Raw genomic sequence first — 26,593 nt, 5'->3', positions numbered from 1 at the left:
TTTATATTATGTTCAAGGGTTACTATATTGTAGGGGCCTTAGAGATACTAGAACCTTTTGAAAAACATAACTACTGCTTATTTATAATAAACAGTTTTAGTTAAAATATTTTACCAGGTACAGCTCCTGAGCATCAAATTGGCTCTCAGTTTTTTTGGTTTAGTTTTTTTTAAGGAGGTATGGGGGATTGAACCCAGGACCTTGTACATGGGAAGCAGGTGCTCAACCACTGAGCTACATCTGTTCCCCAGTGAAAGCTGGTATTTTTGTTTGTTTGTTTGTTTTAGAAGATACTGCGAATGGAACCCAGGACCTCATACATGGGAAGCAGGTGCTCAACCACTTAAGCTACATCTACTCCCCTCTCAGTTTTTCCATATCAAGCATTCATGAGAAAACAATAAGAAAAACAAAAGGGCAGCTTTTTTTTTTCATATTTTAAAACAAAGTTCTTTTTCAGAGGCTGTTCAGACTTTCCTAAATTAAATACAGAGTCAACAATGCAGTTGTATTAGTCAGCCAAAGGGGTGCGGATGTAAAATACCAGAAATCTGTTGGCTTTTATAAAGGTATTTATTTGGTCTAGAAGCTTACAGTCACAAGGCCATAAAGCATAAGTTACTTCCCTCACCAAAGACTGTTGCCATGTGTTGAAGCAAGATGGCTGCTGGCATCTGTCAAGGGTTCAGGCTTCCTGGGTTCCCTCTTCCTGGAGCTTGTTTCTCTGTGGGCTCAGCTGCCCTGCTTGCTCTGCAAGGCCAGCTGTAGACTATCAGGTGACTGGCTCTGTCTCTCTCCCCAGGGCTGGATCCTCTCCAGGCTCGGCTGCTCTGCTCCTCTCTGTGCTTACCTCTCAGGCTCCAGCTCAAAACTCCAACCTCCCTTCTTGGTGGTGTGGTTTTCTGTGAGTCCCTACCCGCCAAGGGGGCAGGGATGCAATGTCCTCCTGACATGGCCCAATCAAAGCCTTAATCATTATTTAATCAAGTAAAAGTAAAACCTCTGAATCCAATACCCTCTAATATACCCAGAGGAAAAGACCAGTTTACAAACATAATCCAATATTTCTTTTTTGAATTCATCAATAATATCAAACTACTACAGCAGTTAAAAGGAAAAACTAAGAGACCTGCTATTTAAGCTAAGTGGGAAGAAACATTATCTGCTATACTCTACAAGGTAAAATGTGGTTCCCCTCGTGAAGTAAGCAAGTATAATTACCAGTTTGAAGTTCCCATTATATCATGAATGCAATTCAGTTTGGGGAAAATAGTTTCATATCTTTCAGGGAAAAAAAACAACGTATATTTTGCTATCTCAAATAAAACAGTGGTTGTGAAATCCAGCACCACCAAGCCGACTTCGTTCTGTCCTATGCTACTGAAAGAGAATCTAATGTGGGGTGGATGTCCAAGACGGTGAACTGATAGTCTTTGTTCACATGGCAGCCATTGTAATAATCAAGGACATATCTAACTTCTGTCCCACAATGGTTGATGATCCAATTGTGTGTGTTGAAAGGTAATTCATACTCCAGCCAGAACGAATTCTTGCCCTTGGTGAATATTCTTTAGCTTTACCTCTGAACCTGATCAATGACAGACCACAAGGACATTTCACAGCATGCAGGGCCTCCCATTTCAAAATCTCCTTCCAGGCCTGCTCACTATTCTGACTGTGGATTCTAATGATATTATACACACCTTTCTGACTAATATCCTTCTCTTCCCACTCCCACCCTTTCTTTAGTCTTGCATTCCAAAACGTCTGCTCTGAAAGATAAACCCACTTTTTCTTGAGTCTGCTCTCAGAATGGAGGACTCCTCTCAACAGTAGGCAGTGTAAATGGCTGATCGGTGGTGGCATCAGATTTGAAGGACTGAGGTTCTCCTTATTCTCAGACACAGTGGCCTTAACAGGACACTCCACTTGCTCGTATGCGTGATCCTGGTGGGCAGGCACAGAGTACACTTTGCTCTCGCAGGTTGTGTCTGAGGGTTTTGCACTCACCGGGCAGCCTCTCATTTTCCCTTCATGCATAGGACATCCTGAAGGTGGGGATGCTGGGATAATCTGAAGCGTTTGATGTCTGAACTGCAACTGCAGGAATATATGCAGACAAACCATGATTGGAGGAATCAGGGTGCTGAATCTAAAGGGTTCTAAACTTACACTTGACTCCTCCTTGGGGCTGCTCCAGGTGGCTGACCCTGCCTCTAACTGCCAGCCTGAGCCCAGAGCATCGGCGCTTTGCCACCGCTGTTGTGGCTGCCTTCCCCAGCCTGGTCACCTGTGTTGCCTCAGGTTGGGCTTTAATCTGGATTAGTGGAGGGCTTCATAAGCACAGTGAAAGTCAGAGACATAGAAAGCTATGGGAAGAAGCTGGAAGTCAACAGAACCTGGAGGAGAAAGGAGAAGATGCCACCACGTGCATTGCCATGTGACAGAAAAGCCAAGGACCAAGGATTACTGGCACCCACCTCTAGAACTCCAGTCTTCAGGGAGAAAACATTGCCTTGCTGATGCCTCAGGCTTTGCCAGGGGACCATGGCATTTTCTCCTTGCCTCAAAACTATGAGACAATTCCCATTGTTTAAACCAACTCATTATATGGTATTTGTCTAGGAAAGTAAAACAAGTAGGATCAGCTAGGTGAGTCTTCAGCTCTGCGTAATTTCAGCTGGGGCTGAAGTCACTCAGGGGCTTAATTGGCCTAGAATGATGAAAATGGCTCACTCATATAATACCTTGACAAGAATGGCTGGAGGGCTGGTCCCCCTGGGATGTTAGGAGAAATGGCCCTTGCTTTCTCCAAGTGGTTTCAGTGTCTCTCCGTCTCCATTCTTCTTGGTCTCTCTGACAGGGTAGCAGGATTTCTTTCACAGTATCGAAGGATTTCCCAAAGGGCAAAAGTGGAAACTGTCAGGGTTTCTTAAGGCTTAGTTTTGAGAACTGGCATTGTCACTTCTGATGTATTCTTTTGATTAAAGGGAGTCACAATGTCAGACTAAATTCATTGAGGAAAAGAATTGTACAAAGCCTAAAGACTGGTGAGTTTCGTTACTGGGGGTCCTCAGTAAATTTCTTTTCTGGAGCCAGGTAATACATACCATAACTTTGTCAGAAACTTTTGTGCCTTCCCAGTGAGTAAAGCAAGGATTCTTAATAAGGGATCTGTGAGTTTAAACTGAAATAAAAAAATAAAACATTATTCTTGTAAAGATATGTTGGTGCAGGTGTGATATATTTATTAAATAATGCACAGCATAGTGTGGGCTTAGTAATGGGTCCATGACTAGCAAAGGGGTCCGTGGAAAAAAAAAAGGTTAAGAACCCTGGAGTAAAGTGTTGTATACCTCTATTCAATAGTTATACACTTACATACACATTTTCTTGTGAATGAAAACTTTTTTCCTATATTCACATCACTTATGACATATCCATTTGATTTCCCCTTTGTAACATTGTCAGGATATGCACCCAATGTGAAGCCCAGCTATCTTTGGGATTGGGATTATGGATAACAGATTATTTTTTTAGGTTTTTAGGTGTATTCTGATTTATCTTCAACTTTTATGTATTATCTAATTTTGGAAAGTCAGCAATTTTTTTTAATGCTTTTTTTTTTATCCTATCTGGGAGAAGTCCTGCAGGTGGCTGTTTTTGTTCCCTTTCTTTCATAGTCTATACTTTTCGATTTTCATTTATGGTCGTCAGTGAAATTGATATGCAACTTGTTTGTTTTGGTGCTAATGGTTCATAGCAATCAATTGTTCCCAGTGGTTAGAGCAGAAACTCTTTGAGGGGGGTCGCGGAGGCTTTTGGGAAATGTAGTCTGGAAAGCGGAGATCCTACCGTTGGAGAACTCCGGAAAGGGTGGGTCAGAGGCCTCTTATGCGCATGCGTCGTTTCCTGGTCTCCACCCCTGCGCTCTTTCCGGTTCTCCAGGCTCTTCCGGGGGAGAGTCCAGCTGCTTCCAGGCCTCCTCATTTATCGGTGACCTCTGCTGGTGCGGAATTGAAAGCCATGCGGGTGCACCCACACGGTACAGGAAGGGCTGGCGGGGAGCTCGCGCTTTCGTGGTCAGAGTGACGGCTGGGGCTGGGTGAAGCTGGACTCGGGTCCGCGGATGGAGGACGTGCGCTGCATCCCTCTCGAGGAAGGCCCGTCAGTGGCCTCGGAGAAAGGCAGCGAGGGCGAGGAGGGCTGGGCCTCTAACCTGCGGGGCCCGGGGTGCGCTCTGTCTGTGACCTTTCATTATTTGAAGAAGGTGTTCAGTGAAGGTGAAAGGTCTGTGCATCCAAATGACTAAAACCTGATCCCAGAAGTTCCACTGATGAACGTGAATCTGCAACCTTCCGGGCTAGGTAGTAAAGTACTAGAGGGCAGGAGGGAACGGGCCAGATATTTATTATGAGAAATAAACATTTTAAACATTATCGTTATGCTAAGTGTACGTGATAAGAAAGAAGTGAACTGCATGCAGATGGAAGGAATACATAGAATGCAGATTTGACTGGAAATGATAGTTCAGGGAGTTTGCGGGGGGATGGGCGGAGATGTCTGCTGCCTTTGCATGACGTTTTAAGAGCATGATGTTTGGGTTCAGAGCTGATCCTGCCACAGATAGCACTGCATCACTGGGTATATTATATAGACTCTGTAATTCTGTTTCCTCATCAATAAAATGAAATAGAAATAATATTTGCCTAACAGGATTGTGCCGAGGTTAATTTAAATGAGATAGTACTTGTGCCGTATTAAGCCCAGCATATAATAAGACCTCAGTAAGTATTCAGTATTAGAGATTTCACAAAGATTTTTAGATACCACATTCTATCCTCCCAACCAGGCTGTCAAGTCAGCATGTCCACACATTAAAAAAACAAATTAAAAAACCTCCATTTCCACAGAGTAAAAGTGATTTACCGAGTGTCACACAGCTAGCTGGTCGATGAGCTAATTTTTAAACCAGGCCTCTTTCACTCCTACTCTGTGATCTTTGTAATGTACATTCCCCTCTAGTACACCAATTGGATTTTCCTTGGCTCAATGAGTTGCCTTTTGTGTGCCCCAGGAGGTAATTACGATGTATATTTTGACAAACCATTTGACTTACTTTCCTTAGGTTAGAAGGCATAATTGGATCACAAGGCTCTTCCTGCTTTCTGCAGTATTATCTAATTCCCCAGCAGTCTTGATTAGATTGTAGAAAAGGTGCAGAGCACCATGCACTAGAATCTTGGTACCCCAATGTAGGTTCCAGCTAATGTGACTGTGGCCGCTGTACCCAGATCCTGAGTGCCCCGAAACAAAATTTTTCTAGTCAAGTAAAAAGCAGAAGGTTCTAGGAATAGAAATCCCACCCAAAAGAGATATTCTTGAACCAAACTTCTCCCCAGAGTTTCAGGGCTAAGCCTGAGGAATCCATGAAAAGGTGTAGACTTGAGAGTTTCGGGGCCACAGTATTCCAGTATGAGCAGTGTCTGGGTGATACCGCCATATTCAGAGACCATTGATTACTGTGGTTCAACTTTCAGAAGAAAGATGTGAGCTGCAGTTGAAGGGAATGGACAGGGTGCAGACTTGATAGGGGAGGATACTTTATTAGAGGACTTGTGAGGAAGGGTATAGGTTGGAGGAAAGGGTACCTACCAGCTGTAGCCAAGGAAATAATTTTTCCATCGCTTCCTAACCACATGCATGCCATTTCCTACCCTCTCTTTGTTTATTCTGAGCTGCTCTCAAACCATGTCCATCACTGCACCTGGCATTTATTTTCTCCCTCATACAACCACACAGTGGAAACAAAGGAAAGATTTTTAAGACTATATGATTTCCCTTTATTTTAAAATTAAGACTTAGAAGGTAGTATCTCATCCAAAGTCTTACAGTTTGTTAGTGACAGAACCATGAATTGCATTTAGGTCTCTTGATTCCCAAGTCAGGGCTCTGTCCTTTATCACCGTGAAACTTCAACAAAGAGAGGGCTACCAATAAAAAAAGATAAACATCTGAAAGCATGTGCATCCTTTTTATCTGAGAGTCTACTGGATTCTCTTATCTTAGTGGTTAAAAATACTTGTAGGTAAATAGATAAGTGACGTAATATCATTTTCCCAAGCCAATAAATATTTTAATCCTAGATTCAATTTGTAAGCAGTTTTTATTGAGATATATTCATATACCATACCATCCATCCAAAATATAATCACAGAGTTGTACATTCATCACACAGTCAATTTTAGGACATTTTCATTACTCCAAAACAAAAATCCCTATACCCATCTAGCATTCACTTCGTAATCCTTCTGTCATTCCCTTCCAATTTGGATGCCTTTTAGTTCTTTTTCTTACCTAAATGCTCTGGCTAGACCTTCTAACATTCTTACCTAGATGCTCTGGCTAGACCTCCTAGCACAGTGCTGAATAACAGTGGTGACAGTGGTCATCCTAATCTTGTTCCAGATCCTAGAGGGAAAGCTTTTAGTTTTTCACCATTAAGTATAATGTGGGTTTTTCATATATGCCCTTTATCATGTTACGAAGTTTCTTTCTACACCTGTCTTTGAAAGGGGTTTTTTGTTTCATTTTGTATTTATCAAGAAAGGTGCTGGATTTTGTTAATGCCTTTTCTGCATCAATTGGGATATTTACCTTTCATTTTATAAATATAGTGTATTGCATTGATTTGATTTTGGTACATTGAACCACCCTTTTATTATGGGATAAATCCCATTTGGTCATGATGTATAACGATTTTAATATGCTGCTGGAATCAGTTTTCTGGTATTTTGTCAGGATACTCAAATCTGTATTCTTAAGGCGTATTAGCCTATAATTTTCTTTTCTTGTGATGTTTTTCAATATCATTACTGGAAAGGAGGTATTACTTCAGCCATTTTATTCTTTGGTTATATATGTCATATCTTGTTTTTTGTCATTTTTTTTTAACACTTTTAGTTACCCTAAATGATAGTCTTCATTTCTATACTCTCCTCAAGCCTCTCTCCTGTCTTTTCCTTTAAGCCTGCTGAACTCCTCTTTAGTATTTCTTTTAGGACAGGTCTCTTGTTGGTGGACTCTGTCACTCAGTTTCTCTTTATCTGTGAATATTTTAAACTCTCCCTAATTTTTGAAGGACAGTTTTGCTGGATAAAGAATTCTTGGCTGTTAGTTTTTCTCTTTCAGTACCTTAAAATATTAAAGCACTGTCTTCTTGCCTCCATGGCTTCTGATGAGAAATCGGTACTTAATCTTACTGCTGTTCCTTTAAAAGTGACAAATCGCTTTTTTTCTTGCTGCTTTCAAGATTCTCTGTCTTTGGCATTTGACATTCTGATTAGTGTGTGACTCAGAGTAGTTCTATTAGGGTTTTTTCTGTTTGGAGTATGTTGTGCTTCTTGGACGTGTATATGTCTTTCAAAGAGTTGGAAAATTTTGGCTGTTGTTTCTTCAGATATTCTTTCTATCCGTTTTTCCTTCTCTTCTCCTTCTGGGACACCCATGATGCATATGTTTGTGTACTTCATGCTATCTTTCATTCCCCTGAGACCCTGCTTGATTTTTTTTCCGTTCTTTTCTCTAGTTCTTTTAGATTTTGAATATCCTATCTTCTAGCTCACTGATTCTTCTCCCTGTTCAAATATGCTGCTGTATTCTCTAGGGTATTTTTAATCTCTTGTGCCTTTCATTTCCCTAAGTTGTGTTATGGTTCTTTTCATACTTTCAAATCCTCCTTTGTGCTTCCCAGTGTTTTCTTAATATCCTTTATCTCTTGAGCCATATTTTCCTTCATCTCCTTGAATTGATTTAGGAGAGTTGTTTGAACATCTGATTAGTTGTTCCAAATTCTATGTCTCCTTCAAATTTTTTAATTTGTTCCTTTGACTAGGCTATATCTTCCTGTTTCATAGTATGACTTACACTTTTTTGCTGATATCTAGACATCTGATTATATTGATGAGTTTAGTCTGAAGGACAATTTGTCTCTCTTACCTAGGGTTTTATTGTAGTTTGGCTTTGTGTTAAGGCTCTTTTTTGACACATAGTTCTCCTTTTTCTGGACCTTTCGAATTGTGTTTGTTTAACTGGTGAGATTTATTCAGTTTACCTTCATCTGATTCTTGCCCTGGTTATGTGGTACATTTTTCAAAGATTGCACTTTTTGTGCAATTGTTTCACCTCTAGGAGAAAGCTTCCTTTCTTCTCTTCCGTCTCCAGGAACAGAAGATCTGTTCTGTTTGTTTTTGTGTTGCTTCTGTAGTTTTTTGATTGATTGTTTTTACTCTCCTTCTTTTCCATCTACCTGCTTTTTGCTTGGAGGGCAAATTCTGGGTGGAGAGTCACCCTGGAGAGTATTTTCTGAAGTCAGTATTTCCTAACCAGATCAGGACTAGGTACCCACAAAAGGGACACAAACCAGTTCCAGAGGTCCCTGGAGAGAGGGGCAGGAAAGATCCCAAAAAGTATTTTTGTCAGCTTCCCAAAGCTCTGCTTTCCTGGCCTGCTCAGAGGTTGGTGCTCTTCAGCAAAATATTCCCTGCAACCCTTAGGAGCCAGTATGTCTTTAAACCTCTACCAGCTCAGCCCTTGTCAGGGGTGGAGTTGAAACAATGGCCATGACAGTCCTTGTCCAAGCAGGCTAAAACAGCATTTCAGAGCCAGTGATCTCAATTTGCTGATCAAAAACTATGATCAGTACTCTACCATGGCCACCCCACCATTCTTGGGGAGAAGGGCTTCCATGTCCCTCTCCATCCACACGTGCTGGCTAAGGACTGGACCTGAGGCGGCTCGCCTCAAGAATATAGGGTGGGCACTTGCACCTGCCATAGAACGAGTTACGGTTTTTTACTGCAGTGTCTAGTCTCTTTGTTCTCCTCTTCCTTGGATGCTGTACATTGTCCCCCTGACCTCCAGAACCCCAAGAGAGTTGTTTCAGACAGTTTTTGCCTGCCCACTAGCTCTTCTTAGAGGAGGAGTAAGTCCTGGAGCTCCCTACTCTGCCATCGTTCCCCTCATTAACTCCCTTAGATTCTATTTTATTACTACTTTTTAGGGGAAGCATAAATGACAATAATTCAGTAGGAAACATTTGATTACATTCACTCAGTAAGAGAAGCTCTACATGATCATTTCAGAATTACACATGGACAAGGGGATGTCCTTAAACGCATGGCTTCTGGTACCTTCAGATGGGTCAAATGGCCATTTTCTTAAATGGTTGTGTGGATTTCTTGTAAGTAATTATAAGAACTACTGTGTTAGCTACACCTTTCATGACTATTCCCTATTCTTTTTCACCCAGCACTGGTTTCACCACTCTTGGTCCTTTCCTAAGAGCACTTGAAAATGAACAAATCCCAGGTAAGTTGCTTAGGAATTTACTTCCCACATTTTTAACAGTGGATTTCAAGAGATTATTAGGGGTTTATACATCGAGATGAAATAGTAGAACTATATATATATATCTATATATAATTCTGCATTAGAGAAAATAGAGTTTCAGACCAACAGTGGAAAAGCTGACATAAATATACAGAAATTATACGTTTCTATATAGTTTTTTAAGTTGAGTTAGAAAGGTCCAGACAATATGAGATAAGCCTTATAATGAGCATTAGTATGGTTTTCCTTTCACTGAAGTCTAAACATTTTCTTAGATGATCTTGTTGCAGAGGATAACTTTGAGAAAAAGTTGTGGAAGAAATGCAGTGGGTTTCCTGTAACTTTTATACTAAAGCCAAGCACAGTAATTCCATGGAATCAATTCATCGTCATCTTACTTGAACCCTGATGGTTCTCATTGGTTCTGGGATAAAACCTAGAGTGAATGGATTACATACCCACAGATTTACAACATGTCCCTAGTTGAGAACTCATGCTGAGAAACACTACAGAGTGATAGGAATCTGCATATAGTTTCCAGAACATGCCTCAATTTTTATGCTCCTGCTTTTAACCATATTTCCATTGTTGGGATTGCTTCTTGACTCTCCACCCCTTTTATCTTCATACTGTTCATGACCATAGCCAGAAACTCTATCTTCATAGAACCCATTTTTGCCCCCTTATCTTCTTTGTCCATTGGGTTGCATGCCTTTCCTGTGTGCTCACAAAGCATTGCAGACCATCTTTGTCTCTGCAGTTCGTGTAGTGCCTATGCATTATGTATGTGTCTGATTCTCACATAAGACCAGGAGCACTTAAAGGTGGGAACACATTTTGTATTGATCTTTATGTCTTTTGTAGCTCTGTTCCTGGCTCATAATAGTGCTCATCAATTTTTGGTGGGTTGTCTTTTGTGCAAATCTGGAAACTATCTCCTGCTCTGAGTGAATAATCATCCCACCTGCCTACAGAACTGATCTGAATGACCAGGAGAATTGGGTTTCTTTTTCTTTTGTCCTAAGTACCATCGGATTTCTCACAAAGTAATCGCAATCACTATTCTTACTTTGGACCTTATGTTATTAAGTGCAACTGGGTCTGTTCTACTGAGTAAAGAACTTCCTAGTACAGGGGTTCTTAACCTTTTTTGTTCCACAGACCCCTTTGCCAGTCTTGTGAAAACCACAGAACCCTTACTAAGTCCACACTATACTGTGTATTATTTAATAAATGTATCACATCTGCACTGACATGTCCCCACAAGAATAATGTTTTGTTTTGTTTTGTTTTAATTTAAATTCAAGCTCACGGACCCCTAGTGGGAGCTTTCCATTTATTTGGCTATCTGTCTCACTGGGTTTTTGCTTATAATACTCTTGTCAGCCATTTCTTGTAGTCAGTAAAACTGTTACCAGGTGGCTCTAGTTTCTGGGCTTCTAGGTTCTTGGCTTATGTCGCATAAAAGAATTTAAGGACATGCCATAGGGTAGGCAAGGGAGTAGAAAATTTATTAAGAAACAAGAAAACGAGAAAAGTACACAGTCCAAGGTGTGGGCTGCAGGCATGCTGCAGGGTGTGTTGCCCACATGGGGTCCCAGGTCAGGGCTTTTTAAAGTCTATTTGCTGTTCTGATTGGTTGTCCCACCTGTCATTCCTCAGGGACCAATGGTGAGGCCTTTTGAGGATATCTGGGGCTTTCTCTTGACCCCAAATGGGATTCTCATTCCAAATGAGATTCTCTTGGCCAGGATCTCCCAGGATTTTTCTAGCAGCAGCTTCTCAGAAGGTTTCCAGGAGGGGTCTCACAGCAATGTAATCTGCCAGGCCAGCCACCTTCCCCCTTTCACTGTACTAACCTGCCCCAAAACTTTGTATGTCCAAAGTTGTATCCACAATTAAAAGCTACTGCTTATCCTCAGGAAACTTATAGGTTCTTTGGACAAGGTATTCATGGAGGAAATAATATGGATAATGTAGCTATTTTTAGTTTGTGTATAGGAAACACTTAAATGATAATAGAAAAGATTTGACTAAATGATCTAATAAAGTATATAATGGGTCAAAGCACAAAAAGGCTGAGGTGACCTAGGATAATCAAGTGAATGAGGTAAAACAGCAGTCCTAAAGAACAGGTATCATAAGTTTTTGCAGAGGATGAGAAAGATATTTCATTTTTTAGTACTTTATTTTGAATTAATTTTAGACTTACAAAAGAAATGGAAAGATTATGTACAAGGTACCCATATACCCCTCACTAGTTTCCATTGATCTTACATATTACATAATCATAGTATAGTGATCAAAACCAGGAAATTAACATGAATATAATACCATATTCTACAGACCTTATTCACATATTGCCAAATATCACACTAATGTCTTTCTTCAGTTCAGAGATCCAACCCAGGATCCTACATTGCATTTCACTGTTATGTCTCCTTAGTCTCCTCCGTGTAGGATAGTTTTTCTTTGTCTCTTATAACTATAGTTGACATTTTACTGGCCGGTTATTTTGTAGAGTACTTTTTTGTCTAATGTTTTCTCATGACTAGTTTAAAGTTAGGCATTTTTGACAAGAATACATACTATTTCTCATATTTTAGCCTGCTAATTGTTAGCATCCATTAGTGATTCTTGCCTGCAACAGCTATTACTGTGGTATTTGCTAAATGGTGATTTATCTGTTACCATTATTCCTTCTACATTTATTAATTGGAATATTACTTTAAGGAAGCACTTCTTTTTCTCTTCCTTTTATTTATTCAGTTATTTATATCAGTTTGGACCAATGATATTTTATTCTATGACTTAGAAATCTATTATTATTTTGCTCAAATTATCCCAGATTTGGACATTGGGAGCTCCTTCAGGCTGGCTCCTTTGTAATTTTGACATGTCTACAATCATTTTTTGAGTACTTCCTTACTTTCTGGTACCACAAGATGTCCCAGGCTTTTATTATTTTGTACTTTACCTACTTTAGCTCTGGAACCAGCTATTGCTCCAGAAAATTCTGGTTCTTTTTATTGAAGAGTGGTATTTAGTAATCAAGATCTGGGCTCTAGGTGTGCTAGTGGGTTGTCATTGCTTCTAGACCATTCAACAGTCAAAGCTAGGAAATGTATTTATGCCTATGGACATTAACACACACATACTTCTATCATTTTATTCCTTAAGAGGAAGAGGAAGGCTGAAGCCTCATAGAGATCAGCAACCTCTAAATGGTTATTTTATGCTTATGAAAGTTAATTGATTTCTGTATGCTAACTTTATATCCAGTTACTTTACTGATTTATTATTTTAGTTTTATCATTGATTTTCTAAGGTTTTCTAGATCTAATTCCATATTATCTGTATAGTTTTACTTTAGCAGTTCTTAAACCTCTAATAAATTGATTTTTCTTGCTTTTAGTGTGCCTTGCACCTTTTTTTTTTTTTTTTTTTTTTAAAGTTGAGCGTGATGCTTTTGGTAATTGGAACTCAAGTAAATAGGCCTCTAGTGTGAGATTTTATATTAACCTGGCTAAGAGTTGGGCTATGTTTAATGTTTGCTGTAGTTGTAAATTTAAGGAGAGGCTTAAATTTCCTCTGCTGCACTTGTTTTTATCTCTTCTGTTGTCTTTGGGATTCCCTTAGAATTTCTCTTCACATAAAGTTTGTGTTTTGCAACTCTGTTTCAGCTGTAATCCTCTCTTTTTGTATTGGAGCACTCTTGGTGTGGTGGTAAGGTGTGGAGGAGGGGAAACGCTCTATAACCTTATGATAAAATCTCAGTCTTTTAATGGGCCTGTGTCCCTGGGCTGTAACCTTCACAAATACTTCTTAGCTTTCTCCCTTTAGGTGTGACAAAAAGGCAAAAGGGGACTGAAGGCACACAATATCTTTCACTCTAGGTAGGATAAGGCGCTGGTAACTTACCCTAGAGAGAAGGCCTTTGTTATGGAGAAAACTCTAGGCATACTTCACAACAGTTCTCCCTCTCCTAGATCCACCAGGGGATCTTTGTTGTCTCTTCACCACAGGAACCTGGTGGGGTTCCTGGAGGTAAAACCTATGAAGGTGTAGGGCAGGGATTCTTAACCAGGGGTCCATGGACCCCCAAGGGGTCCGTGGAAGGATTTCAGGGAGTCCGTGAGCTTGATTTGAAAAAAATTAACCTATTGTCTTTATTTTCTCTGACCTCCAACAGAAATCTTGTGTTTCCTTCACTTATGAATGTGTGTAATAAATTACAGTAATATTCTGTTATTTTCACCCGACTGGCATAGGGGTCTGTAGCACAAAAAAGTTTAAGAACCCCTGGTGTAGGGGGACTCCCTAAGACTGTCGACCCCAGGGGTTTCTCATTCTCAAGCTAATCCAGCCTTTGGCAACTCATCAAAATTACCTTGTAAATGCTCCTACAGTTATGATTTCAGCAGCTTCTGCTCAAGGTAAACAGATCTCGACAGTCACTCTCTGTATTTATTTGTTTCTTCAGATTATAGGGTACTGGTTTGTCCTGCAACCTCAGTTCTCAGATCCAAGAAAAGTCCTTAGTTTTCAGTTTGTTCAGCTTTTTATTGTTGTAAGGACAGTAGTGACAAATTCCAAGCTCTTAACATGCCAGTACTGAAACTGGGAGTTCCTCTAATTAATTTTTCTTCTTAAATTACTTTGGTAATATTTCTAGAAAAATGTTAAGTAGCAGTAGAGATAGTGGGTATCCTTATCTTGTTTCCGATTTTAGTGGTAATGCTGCTAAGGTTTCCTACTTAGGTAAAATTCTGGCTTTATGATTAAGGTAAATATGTGAAGAAAATATCTATTAATTACTATTTCCTTGAGGTTTTTTAAAATTAGAAATGGGTGCTAAGTTTTCTCAAAAGCTTTTTTGGCATCTGTGGAGATAATCATTGATCTTTTCCCCCTTGGATTTATTGATGTGGTATTAATACTGTATTAACCTAATTAATATTAATAAGTCTCCTAATATTGTTCCAACCATATGTTTCTGGTCCTTTTGAATAATTTGGTGAAGGGAGTCAAGATGAAACAATGTGTTTGTGTTTTAGAAATCTTGTTTATTTTTCCTACTTTTTATTTACTTATTCTCTTAGCTACTGAGAGAAATGTGTCCTACTGGGTTTGTGAATTTGTCTTTCTTTTACTTAAGACAGTTTTTGGATTATATATTTTGGAGCTATGTTAATTCATACATGCAAATTTATAATTGTGATATATTCCTAGTGGATTGCTCTCTTTGTTATTAGAAAAAGTCTATCTCTAGTAATTCTTTCTGTTTGTTTGGTATTACTATAGACACACCAGCTGTGTGTGTGTGTATGTGTGTGTGAGATTAATGTTTTCCATTCTTACACTTTTAACCTTTCTGTGTCCTTATATTTATAATATTTATAATGCAGCATGGAGTTTTGTTATTTTTCATCAAATCTCAAAGTCTTTTAATAGTCATGCTTAGTCCATTTAAATTTAATGTAATAATTGACTATTTTGGTTCATATCTGCAATATACTGCTTGTTTTCTGTTTAACTGACCATTTCATTTCCCTTTTCCCTTTCTTGGCTTCTTTTCAATTAATAAAATATTTTATTCTATTTGTTCAGTTAACTTTTTACTTATGTTCTTTTACCTTTTTCCTTAAAATAGTTATTCTAGAGATTAAAACATATATCCTGGACTTACTATAGTCTGTTAAAAATGATTGCTTTTGTCACTTCCTCAGTAATACTAGAACCTTAGAACATTTGACTCTATTCCCCTCTTCTGCCTCTTGGGTTATTGATGTTACACATTTTACTTCTCCATGTATTTTAAACTCCAGTTCATTACTCTACTCTCATTGCTTTGTATAGTGTTTATTTTTACTGCATATTTACTGTTGGAGAAAAACAGCATTTACTGGGACCGATATGACCACAGGCAAAGAAAGAAATTATTGAGAAGCTCTTCCAATGGAGGGGGTCTGAAAAACAGACTTCAGCCGCCCCACCAGCATGGTGAGGGTCTGAAGAAAGATTTCAGCCCACTCCTGGAAAGGGGGGGCTTGAATTTATACGGAACTTTCCTAGGAGGGGAAGTGATAGTTAATGGGAGGGGGTTGAGGGTCTGAGTGAGGGACAGGGACCAATAGGAAGCCCTAGAAGTGAAAATTTTCCCTGATAATGACTAGAGGATAGTGGGTTAGGGAGTTGTGGTTTCTTGGAATACTGCAGGAGCAGATGTTTCTTCTGATAGGTAAGGATTAAAGTGTTTCTTTATCTCCCTTCTATATGTAAATAGTGAAGGTTTCTGTCTCCCTCTGATATGCAGGTAGAGGTAGTAAAGATCTCCATCTCCCTCTGATATTCAGATAGTGAAGATCTCTGTCTCCCTTTACTCCTGATTCTATGGGGGGGGGGGTTTGTTGTTGTTTTTAAGATTTATTTTTTATTTCTCTCCCTTCCCTGCCCCACCCCCAGTTGTCTGCTCTTTCTGTCCATTCGCTATGTGTTCTTCTTGTGTCCACTTGTATTCTTGTCAGCGGCACCCAGAATCTGTCTCATTTTGTTGTGTCATCTTGCTGCATCAGCTGTCTGTGTGTGCGGCGCCATTCCTGGGCAGGCTGCACTTTTTTCATGCTGGGCGGCTCTCCTACCGGGGCACACTCCCTGCTCGTGGGGATCCCCTATGCAGGGGACACCCCTGCGTGGCAGGGCACTCCTTGCGCGCCTCAGCACTGCGTGTGGGCCAGCTCATCACATGGGTCAGGAGGCCCTGGTTTGAATCTTGGACCTCCCATGTGGTAGGCGGATGCCCTATCTGTTGGGCCAAATCTGCTTCCCCATCTATGGGGTTTCTTTGTTTACCCTATGGGAAAGTGCCATGGCCTCAGACAAAGGGGAGGGGGTTTGCCTTTTTCCCAGTGCATATCAGGGGAAACTGAGCTGCAGCTTGTTAATTATTGCAAACCTCTAACATTTACCTTTTTCCATTGCTCTTCCTTCTTTCCTGTATTTCTTTGTCTCCATCTGGGAATATTTTCCTACCTGAAAGATTCTTTTAGTATATCTTTAAATGAAATTCTGGTGATGAATTGTCTGTTAAGTTGTTGTTTGCCTGAATTTTGCCTTTATTTTTGAAAGGTGTGTTCTCTGCCCACCTCTGCCACTACCACCCCCCTCCCCTAGCATTTAAAAAATATCATTTATATTTCCTCTGCCTTCTTACATTTCTGTGGAAAATTTAGCTGTCCTGTTTTTATCCTTTAATGGTAATATATCTCCTTTTTGACTAATTTTAAGAATTTCTTTTTGTCTGCTTTTTAGCAGTTTATTGCTAAAATGTGGTTTTTCTTGCTTACGGTTCATAGACCTCTCAAATCTGTGGATTGATGTCTTTCATTAATTTTGGAAAATAATCAGCTATTATGCTTTAATTTAAAAACTGATTTTTGATCACTTCTCTCTCCTTCTCGAGTTTCAGAACCGTATATCCAACCACAAGCAGGCTATGTCTACTTGTGTATTCCACAGCACACTTCAAGCATAGCATCCTGAAGATCAATGCATTAGCTTCCTATGCTCTATTTATTTATTTATTTATTTATTTATTTTTTGTTAGGTTTTCTCAGCTCAGCATACAATACTAACATCTACCAGCTGGTCATGCAGGATAATCTGAACATTACTTCTCCCATGACACAATCAGTGGCCAACCCCTCTTGCACCTTATCATGTAAGACTGGTACCCCCATTTACAACTCCACCGGAACTTCCTATGATCATATCTCACAATAGGGTCCTAATTTTCTTCAACTCTACTTTGACATTTAAGGCATTTTCTGTTTTTCTGGAGTAGGGGACAACAAACATTTTCTTTAAAGGACCAAGTAATAAAGATTTCTGGCTTCTGGCCATATAGCCTCTGTCAAAACTACTCAACTTGGCTTTTGTAGCATGAAAGCAGTCACAGAAAATGTATTAATAAATGGGCATGGGTAGATTTGGCTTACAGCGGGTTGGATTTGGCCTACAGGGTATAGCTTGCCAATCCCTGTATGAGATGCAAATTTGATAATAAAACTCCATTCCTTGCTTGTAAATATCTCTTTATGGCCTCCCCTTTCTCACAGCGTTGTTCTTCCAAGGTAGAGAGCACCCTGGCCTTCCATTCACATTGATATTTTGGCTAAAAGAATGAGAAATGATTAAGCTTTATTGTTATTACATATAGCTTAAGGAACACATTATTAGAAGTACATTATTAGGAAGCAGGTATACATGTTAGTTGTATGTGCAAACGTGTTTTACTGATACGTTGCACCACCAAAAAAAAAATCTCAGGACTACAAATTGTAGAAAAAGTCCTTCTGTTTCCTCATGCCTGAATAATATTTGGCCATTCATCTCACCACAGCCCAGCTCCTTATTATCTTTTCATACCAAAATATGTGTAGTTCTCTTTACTTCCCACGTGTGTTTTATGCTTGTGCCTTAGTTTTCAGGGTTGCTTTAACACATACCACAAACTAGTTGGCTTAAACCACAGAGATTTTTATCAGTTTCGGAGGCTAAAAGACCAAATCAAGGTATCAGCAGACCATGCCTTCTATGAAGTCTGTAGTATTTTGGTGGTGGCTTCTGGGCAATCTATAACTCAGTCTCTGCCTCGGTCACAGAATCACCTATCTCCCTGTATGTTTCCTGTCTCCTACTTTTCCTGTGCCCAAATTTCCTCTGCTTATAAGAACTCCAGTTATATTGGATTAAGGCCCATGCTGTTTCACTTTGGCCTCACCTTAACTAACAACATCTTTAATCTACAAATGAGTTCATTTTCACAGGGCTGGGAATTAGGACGTGGACATGTCTTTGTGGGGGACATGATTCAATACATAATAGCCCACGTGTATTTCTTAATGCTCCCATTCCTGCAAAACACCCTATTTCCATTTCAGGACTAAAATTATTATTCCCTCAAAGAAGCCTGGTAACACAAAATGGAAATAGCATTCTCTTCTGTGACCACCCTTTATCTCGTATGTATATCCATCATTGTCCCTTATTGCAGATGTATATTTCTGCATATTTCATCCTCTCAGATTGTGTGCCTTGAAAGCAGGATCAGTATTTTATGTGAGTTAGTAACCTAAGAAATTGATGTAAGCTCAGTTGATTTTTGAAATCAAAGTAGAAAAATGAACAAAGTGACAGGATGTTTCTAAATTTTTTACCCTCCCACAAAGTATATCTCTTTATGATTTCCATTATCCATAACAGAAGCCTCCTTATCTCTGATATTCCTATATATTTAATACCACTCAATTCTAATCACATCAGATTAAATATATTTTGTCAGGAATTGGTTTCATTCAAGGATCTAATGGTGGACTTCACCCAGGAGGAGTGGCAGCAACTGGAGCCTGCTCAGAGAAGCCTGTACAAGGATGTGATGCTGGAGAACTATAGCAACTTCATCTCAGTGGGTAAGTACAGCCTCCCTGCCTAACTCCCAAGAGCATGCATTTTCTGTCATAAAAACATATTGAATTTTTATAATTTATTATTTAGCCTTGAGTATCAAAGAGAAAGATACGTAGACCCATTTAAGCAGTAGAAAAACATGTGTACTCACTGCCCTTCCCCCACCCTCTTGCCAAAAAGTTCTAGCTTTTTGGAGCTATTGCTGAGCATCTTCATTATGCAGCTTGTAAAGCTGTATTTTCTTCATCCTTCGGAGTCCCTGAAATGCAAAGAGCTTGGTCCAGGTTCTGTATCATTTCCTATTAACAGGGTATCATGTTAGCAAACCAGAAGTGATCTTCAAATTGGAGCAAGGAAAAGAACCATGGATAGTGGAGGAATTCTCAAGTCGGAACTACCCAGGTGAGTACTAACTGGGCAGGTAGGAACCAATGGAAATGAGAGTTCCAAGGAACTAAGTATCATATTGGCATCTTTGTAATGCTTTTCAGGAATCTTTTTATAGGCTCCAGACCCTTCGAAGTAATTGAGTTCAGTTAACTGCCATGCCATGGTTACCTAAAGACTGAATAAAGACTTTTGCCACTAAGTTACCTATCCCTAGAATCTAATTTCTCTTTTGCCTCACCTTAAACTTTGCCACACCTCACTATAACATTCTCTATTGCCTACCTTAGTCCACCCCTAATGTCATAGATTTATTTTATATTAAGACACTCGTAGGTCTGTTTTTTACATTTTTTTTAAAGATTTATTTTATTTCTTTCTCTCCCCTTCCACTCCCTTCCCCCATTGTCTGCTCTCTGTGTCCCTTCGCTATGTGTTCTTCTGCATCCGCTGCATTATCAGGCGGCACTGGGAATCTGTGTCTCTTTTTTATTGAGTTATCTTGCTACATCAGCTCTCCGTGCATGCAGTGCCACTCCTGGGGGCTCTGCACATTTTTTCATGTGGGGCGTCTTTCCTTGTGGGGCACACACCTTGTGCGTGAGGCACCCCTACATGGGGGCACCCCTGCGTGGTTGCACACAGCAATACTGCACACAGCAATACTGCACATGGGCCAGCTCACCACACAGGTCAGGAGGCCCTGGGGATAGAACCCTGGACCCTCCCTATGGTAGACGGATGCTCTCTCATTTAAGCCATGTTCGCTTCCCAAGTCATAGGTCTGTTTAAAAAAACAGATCTTACTTGACTTCCATTGTCTTTCTAGTCACTTGCCATTTTTCTCTTCATGCTTTAACTGAAAAAGTAGCTCATTCTTTCCATTCATCCCTAGGGTTGGAGCTAGAGTGAGGCAAACAAGGTGCCTAGAGCCAAAATTTAAGACCCTTGCTCTCAGTGTCATGCAGATGCCCTAAGTTGCCTCACCTGCCTCACCCTGTCCCAACCCTGGTTAATTCACTGTGTCACTTTCCATTCTCCTTTTTATTTGTGCAAATTCCAGAGTTCCCATGTTATGGACATTGCAGATTTGCCCTTCCTTGTTTTGTTTTTTTTGGTAATAATGACCATCTCTCTGAAGTCTGTTCCACCCAGTCTCACTGTCTCATATCTTTCTTTAAATGTTTACTTGCATCTTGTATGTCTTACTTAATACTCTTTCAGCCACACTTTAAGTATACTTGGTGCTTACTGTTCCTTGTGACTATTTTACTTTTGCCACCTGTTTTTAGTTAGTATTTGTAAAGTGTTAAAGGTACTTTTATTATTTGCCAGTTTCCTCTTCTCGCTTTTTTGTAAAAGAAGTTGGTGTGGGTGAGTATGCTTTTTTTCCCCCATATTTGTTTTTGGTTTTGTTTTTTTTTGTTTCCCCCCAGGGTGGATCAGGTAGGAAATATTTGCATTTGAAATTTCTTTAGTCCTGGGAGGTAGGGCCTGAAGTCCATCCCTAACAAGGCATTTCTGATGATTTCTCATTTCATAGCAAATGTGTAAAAACTCACAAGTTATTAGAAATTGTGTTTCTTTTTAGAAGTTGGTGATGAGTTGGAGAATGACAAGGAAATCCAGGACAAACATCTGAGGCAAATTTTATTCCTCAGCAACAAAACACTGATTACAGAGAGAGCTAATATATTTGGAAAAACATTTAATCTGGGCATGAATATTGTTCCTTCAAGAAAAATACCCTATAAATTTGATTCATATGGAAATAGTTTGAAACCTAATTTAGAAGTCATTGTTGCAAAGAAAAACTATTTTAAAAAAATTCCTAATGAACACAATGGATGTGGGAAACAACTACTTCATGCTAAGCATGAGAAAAGTTATTCTGAAATGAAAAAGTACAAATATAACCAAATTAAGAAAGCCAGAACTCAAAATGAAGATCTTATTCTGCACCAGAACACTCAGACTTTGAAACAACCCTTTCACTATAATCAATTTGGGAAAACCTTCCTCAAGAGAACAGTCCTCCTGACACAGAATAGGGTACATCCTGAAAATAAGCCAAATGAGTGTAGGGAATGTAGGAAAACCTTCTCTAAGAAGTCCACCCTCATTGTACATCAGAGAATTCACACGGGGGAGAAACCTTACGTTTGTAATGATTGTAGGAAAACTTTCCGTGTGAAGACACACCTCACTCGACACCAAAGAATTCATACTGGAGAGGGACCCTATGAATGCAATAAATGTAGGAAGACCTTCTCTGACAAGTCAGCCCTCATCATACATCAGAAAATTCATAGAGGGGAGAAATCCTATGAGTGTAATGAATGTGGAAAGACTTTCCTTTGGAAGTCAGCCCTCACTGAACATTTTAGGTCACACACAGGAGAGAAACCTTATGAATGTCAGGAATGTGGGAATGCCTTCAGCAAGAAATCTTACCTTGTTGTACATCAGAGAACTCACAGAGGAGAGAAACCAAATGAATGTAATGAATGTGGGAAAACCTTCTTCTGCAAGTCAGCCCTTATTGCACATCAGAGAATTCACACAGGGGAGAAACCCTATGAATGTAATGAATGTGCAAAGACCTTCTTCCGTCAGTCGGCCCTCAATGTGCATCGGAGAACTCATACAGGTGAGAAACCCTATGAATGCAGTCAGTGTGGAAAATTTTTATGTACTAAATCAGCCCTCATCGTACACCAGATAACTCATAGAGGAAAGAAATCTTATGAATGTAATGAATGTGGGAGGTTTTTCTGTCATAAGTCCACACTCACTATACATCAAAAAACTCATACAGGAGAGGAGCACAGAGTATTTAATAAATATGATAGAACATTCAGTGTGAAGTCAAACCATGGTGAGCATAAGCGAATGCACAGAAAAGGGAACATTTATGAGTATAATGAACATGGGCTTGCTATCAGCAAAAACTCCCATCCTGTACATCAGAGAACTGTATGGGAGAGACCATATGAATGTAATGAATGTGGGAAAACCTACTGCCGAAAGTCAGCCCTCACTCACCATAAGAAAACACACACTGGAGAGAGACCTTATGAATGTAATGAATGTGGGAAAACTTTCTGCCAGAAGTTCTCCTTCATTGAACATCAGCGAACTCACACTGGGGAGAAACCGTATGAATGTAATGAATGTGGGAAATCGTTTTGCCATAAGTCAGTCCTCAGGGTACACTGGAGAATTCACACAGGAGAGAAACCTTATGAATGTAATGAATGTGGGAAAACCTATCGTCGGTTGTGGACTCTCACTGAACACAAGAAAATACACACAGGGGAGAAACCCTATGAATGTAACAAATGTGAGAAAACATTTCGCCACAAATCAAACTTCCTTTTACATCAGAAAACTCACAAGGAATGATTTCTAAGAAAGCAATAAATCAAATAATTTTCATGAGACTAAAACCCTATGAACACTTGCAGAAGAGTGAAATTTTATGAATATGAGTATGGGAAATTTTTCTGCCATAGTCAATATTCACTATATGACAGAAAACTCACAGGAGATGGATATAGTATGTTTAATAAATGTGGTAGAACATTCAGTATGAACTATGAAACTGTTCATCAACAATTCAAACATTATGCCAAGTGTGCCTCCCTTTTAAAATAATGAAACAAGCATTAAGTTAAATTGTTAACTGATTTTCTCTCCACTGTTTCTTGACTGTTTATTATGAGGTGTGAGTTCATTCCAAATTAGTACCAGTTGTCCCTATGTTAATTGAGTACTTTATAATATCCTAATTTATGGTGTATTAAGTGCTCAAATTAGGCAACTTGGTTTTTGTCTTCTCATTCTGTTTCCACATCTTGCAGTAATTTGCCCCAGTTACTTTATCTGCAAAAGTGACCGTTAACTCAAAAGGACGAATTCTACTGACCCCACAGTGACTATACCACAGTTGAGCAATGGATAAAGCTGAGCCAGTGAGAGCCCTTCCGTAGCCATTTCTAACAGGAGGTAAATACAGGATAGCTAATATGTGATCCTGGACCCTCCAGCAGCCAAGTCAAGAAAACAGCAATTGCTATAGGAAAAAGATGCAACGTAAGCCGGCTTGAGCAACAAAGAGAATACTGATGGTGTTTGAATCCAGAAAGTTCTTGTCTCCCTGGTTTTAGTATTCTTAACACCCACTTACCCCTGTTCTTTCAGTGGTTTGATTATGGCATCTACTATGTTTTCAAAAATTGGTTGTACTTCTCTATAGTTTAACTCCATAAATTTACTCATTCTATTTAGTTCATATCAGTGAGACCATACAGTATTCATCCTTTTGTGTCTGGCTTATTTCACTCAGTATCCTAAAGGTTCATCCATGTTGTCATATGCATCCCAAATTCATTTCTTGCAGCTGCATAATGTTCAATCAAATGTATGTACCACATTTTGCTGACCCATTCATTGGTTGACAGGCCCTTAGATTGTTTCCATCTTTTAGCTATTGTGAATAATGCCACTTTAAACATTGGTGTGCAAATATCTGTTCAGATTCTTGCTTTCAGTTCAGAATATGTTCTTAGTAGCAGAATTACTGGATCATATGGCAGTTCTGTGTTTAGCTTCCTGAGGAACCTCCAAACTAACACAGAGGCTGTACCTTTCTACATTTCCCACCAACAGCGAAGAAGTGTTCCTATTTCTCTGCATCCTCTCCAACACTTGTTGTTTTCTGTTTTGTTAATAATAGCCATTCTGTAAGGTGAAATGGTATCATTGTAGTTTTGCTCTGCATCTTCCTAATAGCTAGTGAGGTTGAGTTATCTTTTCATGTATTTTTCAGCCATTTGTATTTCTGCTTTGGAAAAATGTTTATTCAAGTCTTTTGACCATTTTTTAATTGGGCTGCTTGTCTTTTTATAGTTGTTATGTGATTTTTTTTAGGAGTTACCAGAAATTGAACCCAGCACCTCATACATGCAAAGCAGGTGCTCAACCACTGAGCTACACGCACTCCCCAATGTGATATCTTTATATAATGTGGAGATCAAATCCTTATTGGGTATGTGGTTTCTGAAGATTTTCTCCCATTGAATAGACTGCCATTTTCACCTTAAAGTCATTTGAAGCACAAAACTGTTTAATTTTGAGGAAGTCCTATTTATCTATTTTTTCTTTGGTTTCTCATGCTTTGGGTATAAGATTTAAGAAACCACTACCCTCCACAAGATCTTAAAGATGATTCCCTACATTTTCTTTTCCTTTATCCATTTTGAATTAATTTTTATATAAGGTCTGTGATAAAGATCCTCTTTTTTTATATATGGACATCCAGTTCTCCCATCACCATTTGTTGAATAGACTGTTCTGACCTAGCTGAGTGGATTTAACAGCTCTATCAAAAATCATTTGATCAGGGAGCCGATGTGGCTCAAGCAGTTGGGCACCCATCCACCTTCCACATGGGAGGTCCTGGATTTGGTTCCTGGTGCCTCCTAAAGAAGACGAGCAGATGACACAACCAGCAGACAACACAACCAGCAAGGAGCAGAAATGGCTCAAGTGGTCGGACACTCTCCTCCCACATGGGAGGTCCCAGGTTTGAGTCCTGGCGCCTCCTAAAGAAGATGAGCAGACAGACAAGGGAGCCATGGGGGCCCGGGGGGCGGGGATAAATAAATTACAGAAAATTTTTAGAAATCACTTGACCATAGATGTGAGGGTCTATTTCTGAACACTATTTGCGTGGTCAATCTGTCTTTAAGTCAGTACCATACTGTTTTACCACTGTAGCTAAGTAATATGTTTTGTTTTGTTTTCTTTAAAAGATTTATTATTTATTTATTTCTCTCCCCTTCCCCATTCCCCCCCAATTGTCTGCTCTCTGTCCATTTGCTGTAAGTTCTTATTGTCCGGTTATATTCTTGTCAGCGGCACTGGGAATCTGTGTTTCTTTTTGTTGCATCCTCTTGTGTCAGCTCTCTGTGTGTGCGGCGCCATTCCTGGGCAGGCTGCACTTTTTTTGCACTGGGTGGCTCTCCTTACAGGGCGCACTCATTGTGCATGGGGCTCCCCTACACAGGGGACACCCTTGCGTGGCACGGCACTCCTTGCGTGCATCAGCACTGTGCGTGGGCCAGCTTATCACATGGGTCAGGAGACCCTGGGTTTGAACCTTGGACCTCCTGTGTGGTAGGCGGACACCCTATCAGTTGGGCCAAATCCGCTTCCCAGTAAAATGTTTTAAAGCAGAGGTTCTTCACCTTTTTTCCACAAACCCCTTACTAAGTCCCCACTATACTGTGTATTATTTAATAAATATATCACACCCATGTCAATACGTCCCCACAAGAATTTTTTTTTTTTTTTAATTTTCAATTCAAGCCCACAGACACTTTGCTAAGAATCCCTGCTTTAAATTTAGGACATGAGAGTCCTCCAACTTGGTTCTTTTAAAAAATATTTTTGGCTATCCGGAGGCCCTTGCCCTTCCAGATAAATTTGATAATTAGATTTTCTAGTTCTGCAAAAAAGGCTGTTGGGATTTTTATTGGGATTGTGTTGAATCTATAAATCAGTTTAGGTAGAATTGACATCTTAATATTTAGTCTTCCAGTCATGAACACAGTGTTCTTCCTTGATTTAGGGCTTCAGTTTCTTTTAGCAACATTTTGTAGTTTTCTGATTTTAGATCCTTTATGCCCTTGGTTAAGTTTATTCCTAAATATTCATTTTTAGTCCATATTATAAATGTGTTTTTTTTTTCTGATGTCCTCTTTAGTTTGCTCATTGATTTTGCATATTAATCTTGTATCCTGCCACTTGGCTAAAGTCATCTATTCTAGTAACTTTCTTGTGGTTAGGAGATAGAATGTAGGTTCAGAAGGGGAGGTGATCGTGTATGTAGAATATTTAATAAGGTTGATTGTCAACGTGGAAATGGATAGAGTTGATGGTAAACATATATAACACTGCTGATTTATAAATGTGATTGTGGTTGAAAGGGGTAGTCCAGGGAGGTTAATGATAGTTGAAAGACAGCTAGTGAATAACCTAGGGACTGTACAGTATAATGATTTCAGTGGTAGATTAAAATCGTGGTTAATAATATAATTACAAGAATATTTGTCTATTATAAGATGTTAAGAGTAAGGTAATACTTGGGAAAAATACAACTAATGTATAGACTAGTTAATACTGTAATATTTTTGTAGCAAAGAAGGTACTATGTCAGTGCTAAAGGTAAGAAAGAATATGAGATTTAGTTTTGAGATGTATGATCAAGCATTTTTTTTCATTTTCATTAACAAGAAGACCTTGGTCATGTCATTTAACTAAACCTGTGCTCATTTATTCATCT

The 26,593-nt window shown here is 39.4% G+C and overlaps 1 protein-coding gene and 1 pseudogene across 3 annotated transcripts; one reads left to right on the top strand and one right to left on the bottom strand.

The window, feature by feature from the left end:
- Nucleotides 1–1,372: 1,372 nt before the first annotated feature.
- On the bottom strand, nt 1,373–3,990 carry LOC101427674 (holocytochrome c-type synthase pseudogene; annotated as a pseudogene).
- Nucleotides 3,935–25,584, top strand: ZNF334 (zinc finger protein 334). 3 transcript variants are annotated; one of them, XM_004469905.5, is made up of 5 exons: nt 3,935–4,045; nt 9,311–9,369; nt 18,776–18,860; nt 19,168–19,260; nt 20,837–25,584. In XM_004469905.5, exons 2-5 carry the CDS (start codon nt 9,355–9,357, stop codon nt 22,648–22,650), a joined length of 2,007 nt encoding a protein of 668 aa, XP_004469962.1. In that variant the 5' UTR covers nt 3,935–4,045; nt 9,311–9,354; the 3' UTR covers nt 22,651–25,584. The 3 variants fall into 3 exon arrangements, with proteins under 3 accessions (XP_004469962.1, XP_058143155.1, XP_004469959.1); XM_058287172.2 differs by having other exon boundaries at nt 18,734–18,860; nt 20,840–25,584; XM_004469902.5 differs by having other exon boundaries at nt 18,734–18,860.
- Nucleotides 25,585–26,593: the final 1,009 nt, after the last annotated feature.

Source organism: Dasypus novemcinctus, chromosome 24 (genome assembly GCF_030445035.2).
Source record: "Dasypus novemcinctus isolate mDasNov1 chromosome 24, mDasNov1.1.hap2, whole genome shotgun sequence".
In the NCBI taxonomy this organism is placed as follows: Eukaryota; Metazoa; Chordata; class Mammalia; order Cingulata; family Dasypodidae; genus Dasypus; species Dasypus novemcinctus.
The sequence above is the reverse complement of the archived record's forward strand: the minus strand, read 5'-3'. Positions and strand labels throughout refer to the sequence as shown.

Excerpts from the sequence above, each read along its gene's own strand:
- ZNF334 (XM_004469902.5), top strand. Across the intron at positions 18,861-19,167 it reads TAGCAACTTCATCTCAGTGG|GGTATCATGTTAGCAAACCA; the intron begins GTAAGTACAGCC and ends TCCTATTAACAG. Across the intron at positions 19,261-20,836 it reads CTCAAGTCGGAACTACCCAG|AAGTTGGTGATGAGTTGGAG; the intron begins GTGAGTACTAAC and ends GTTTCTTTTTAG.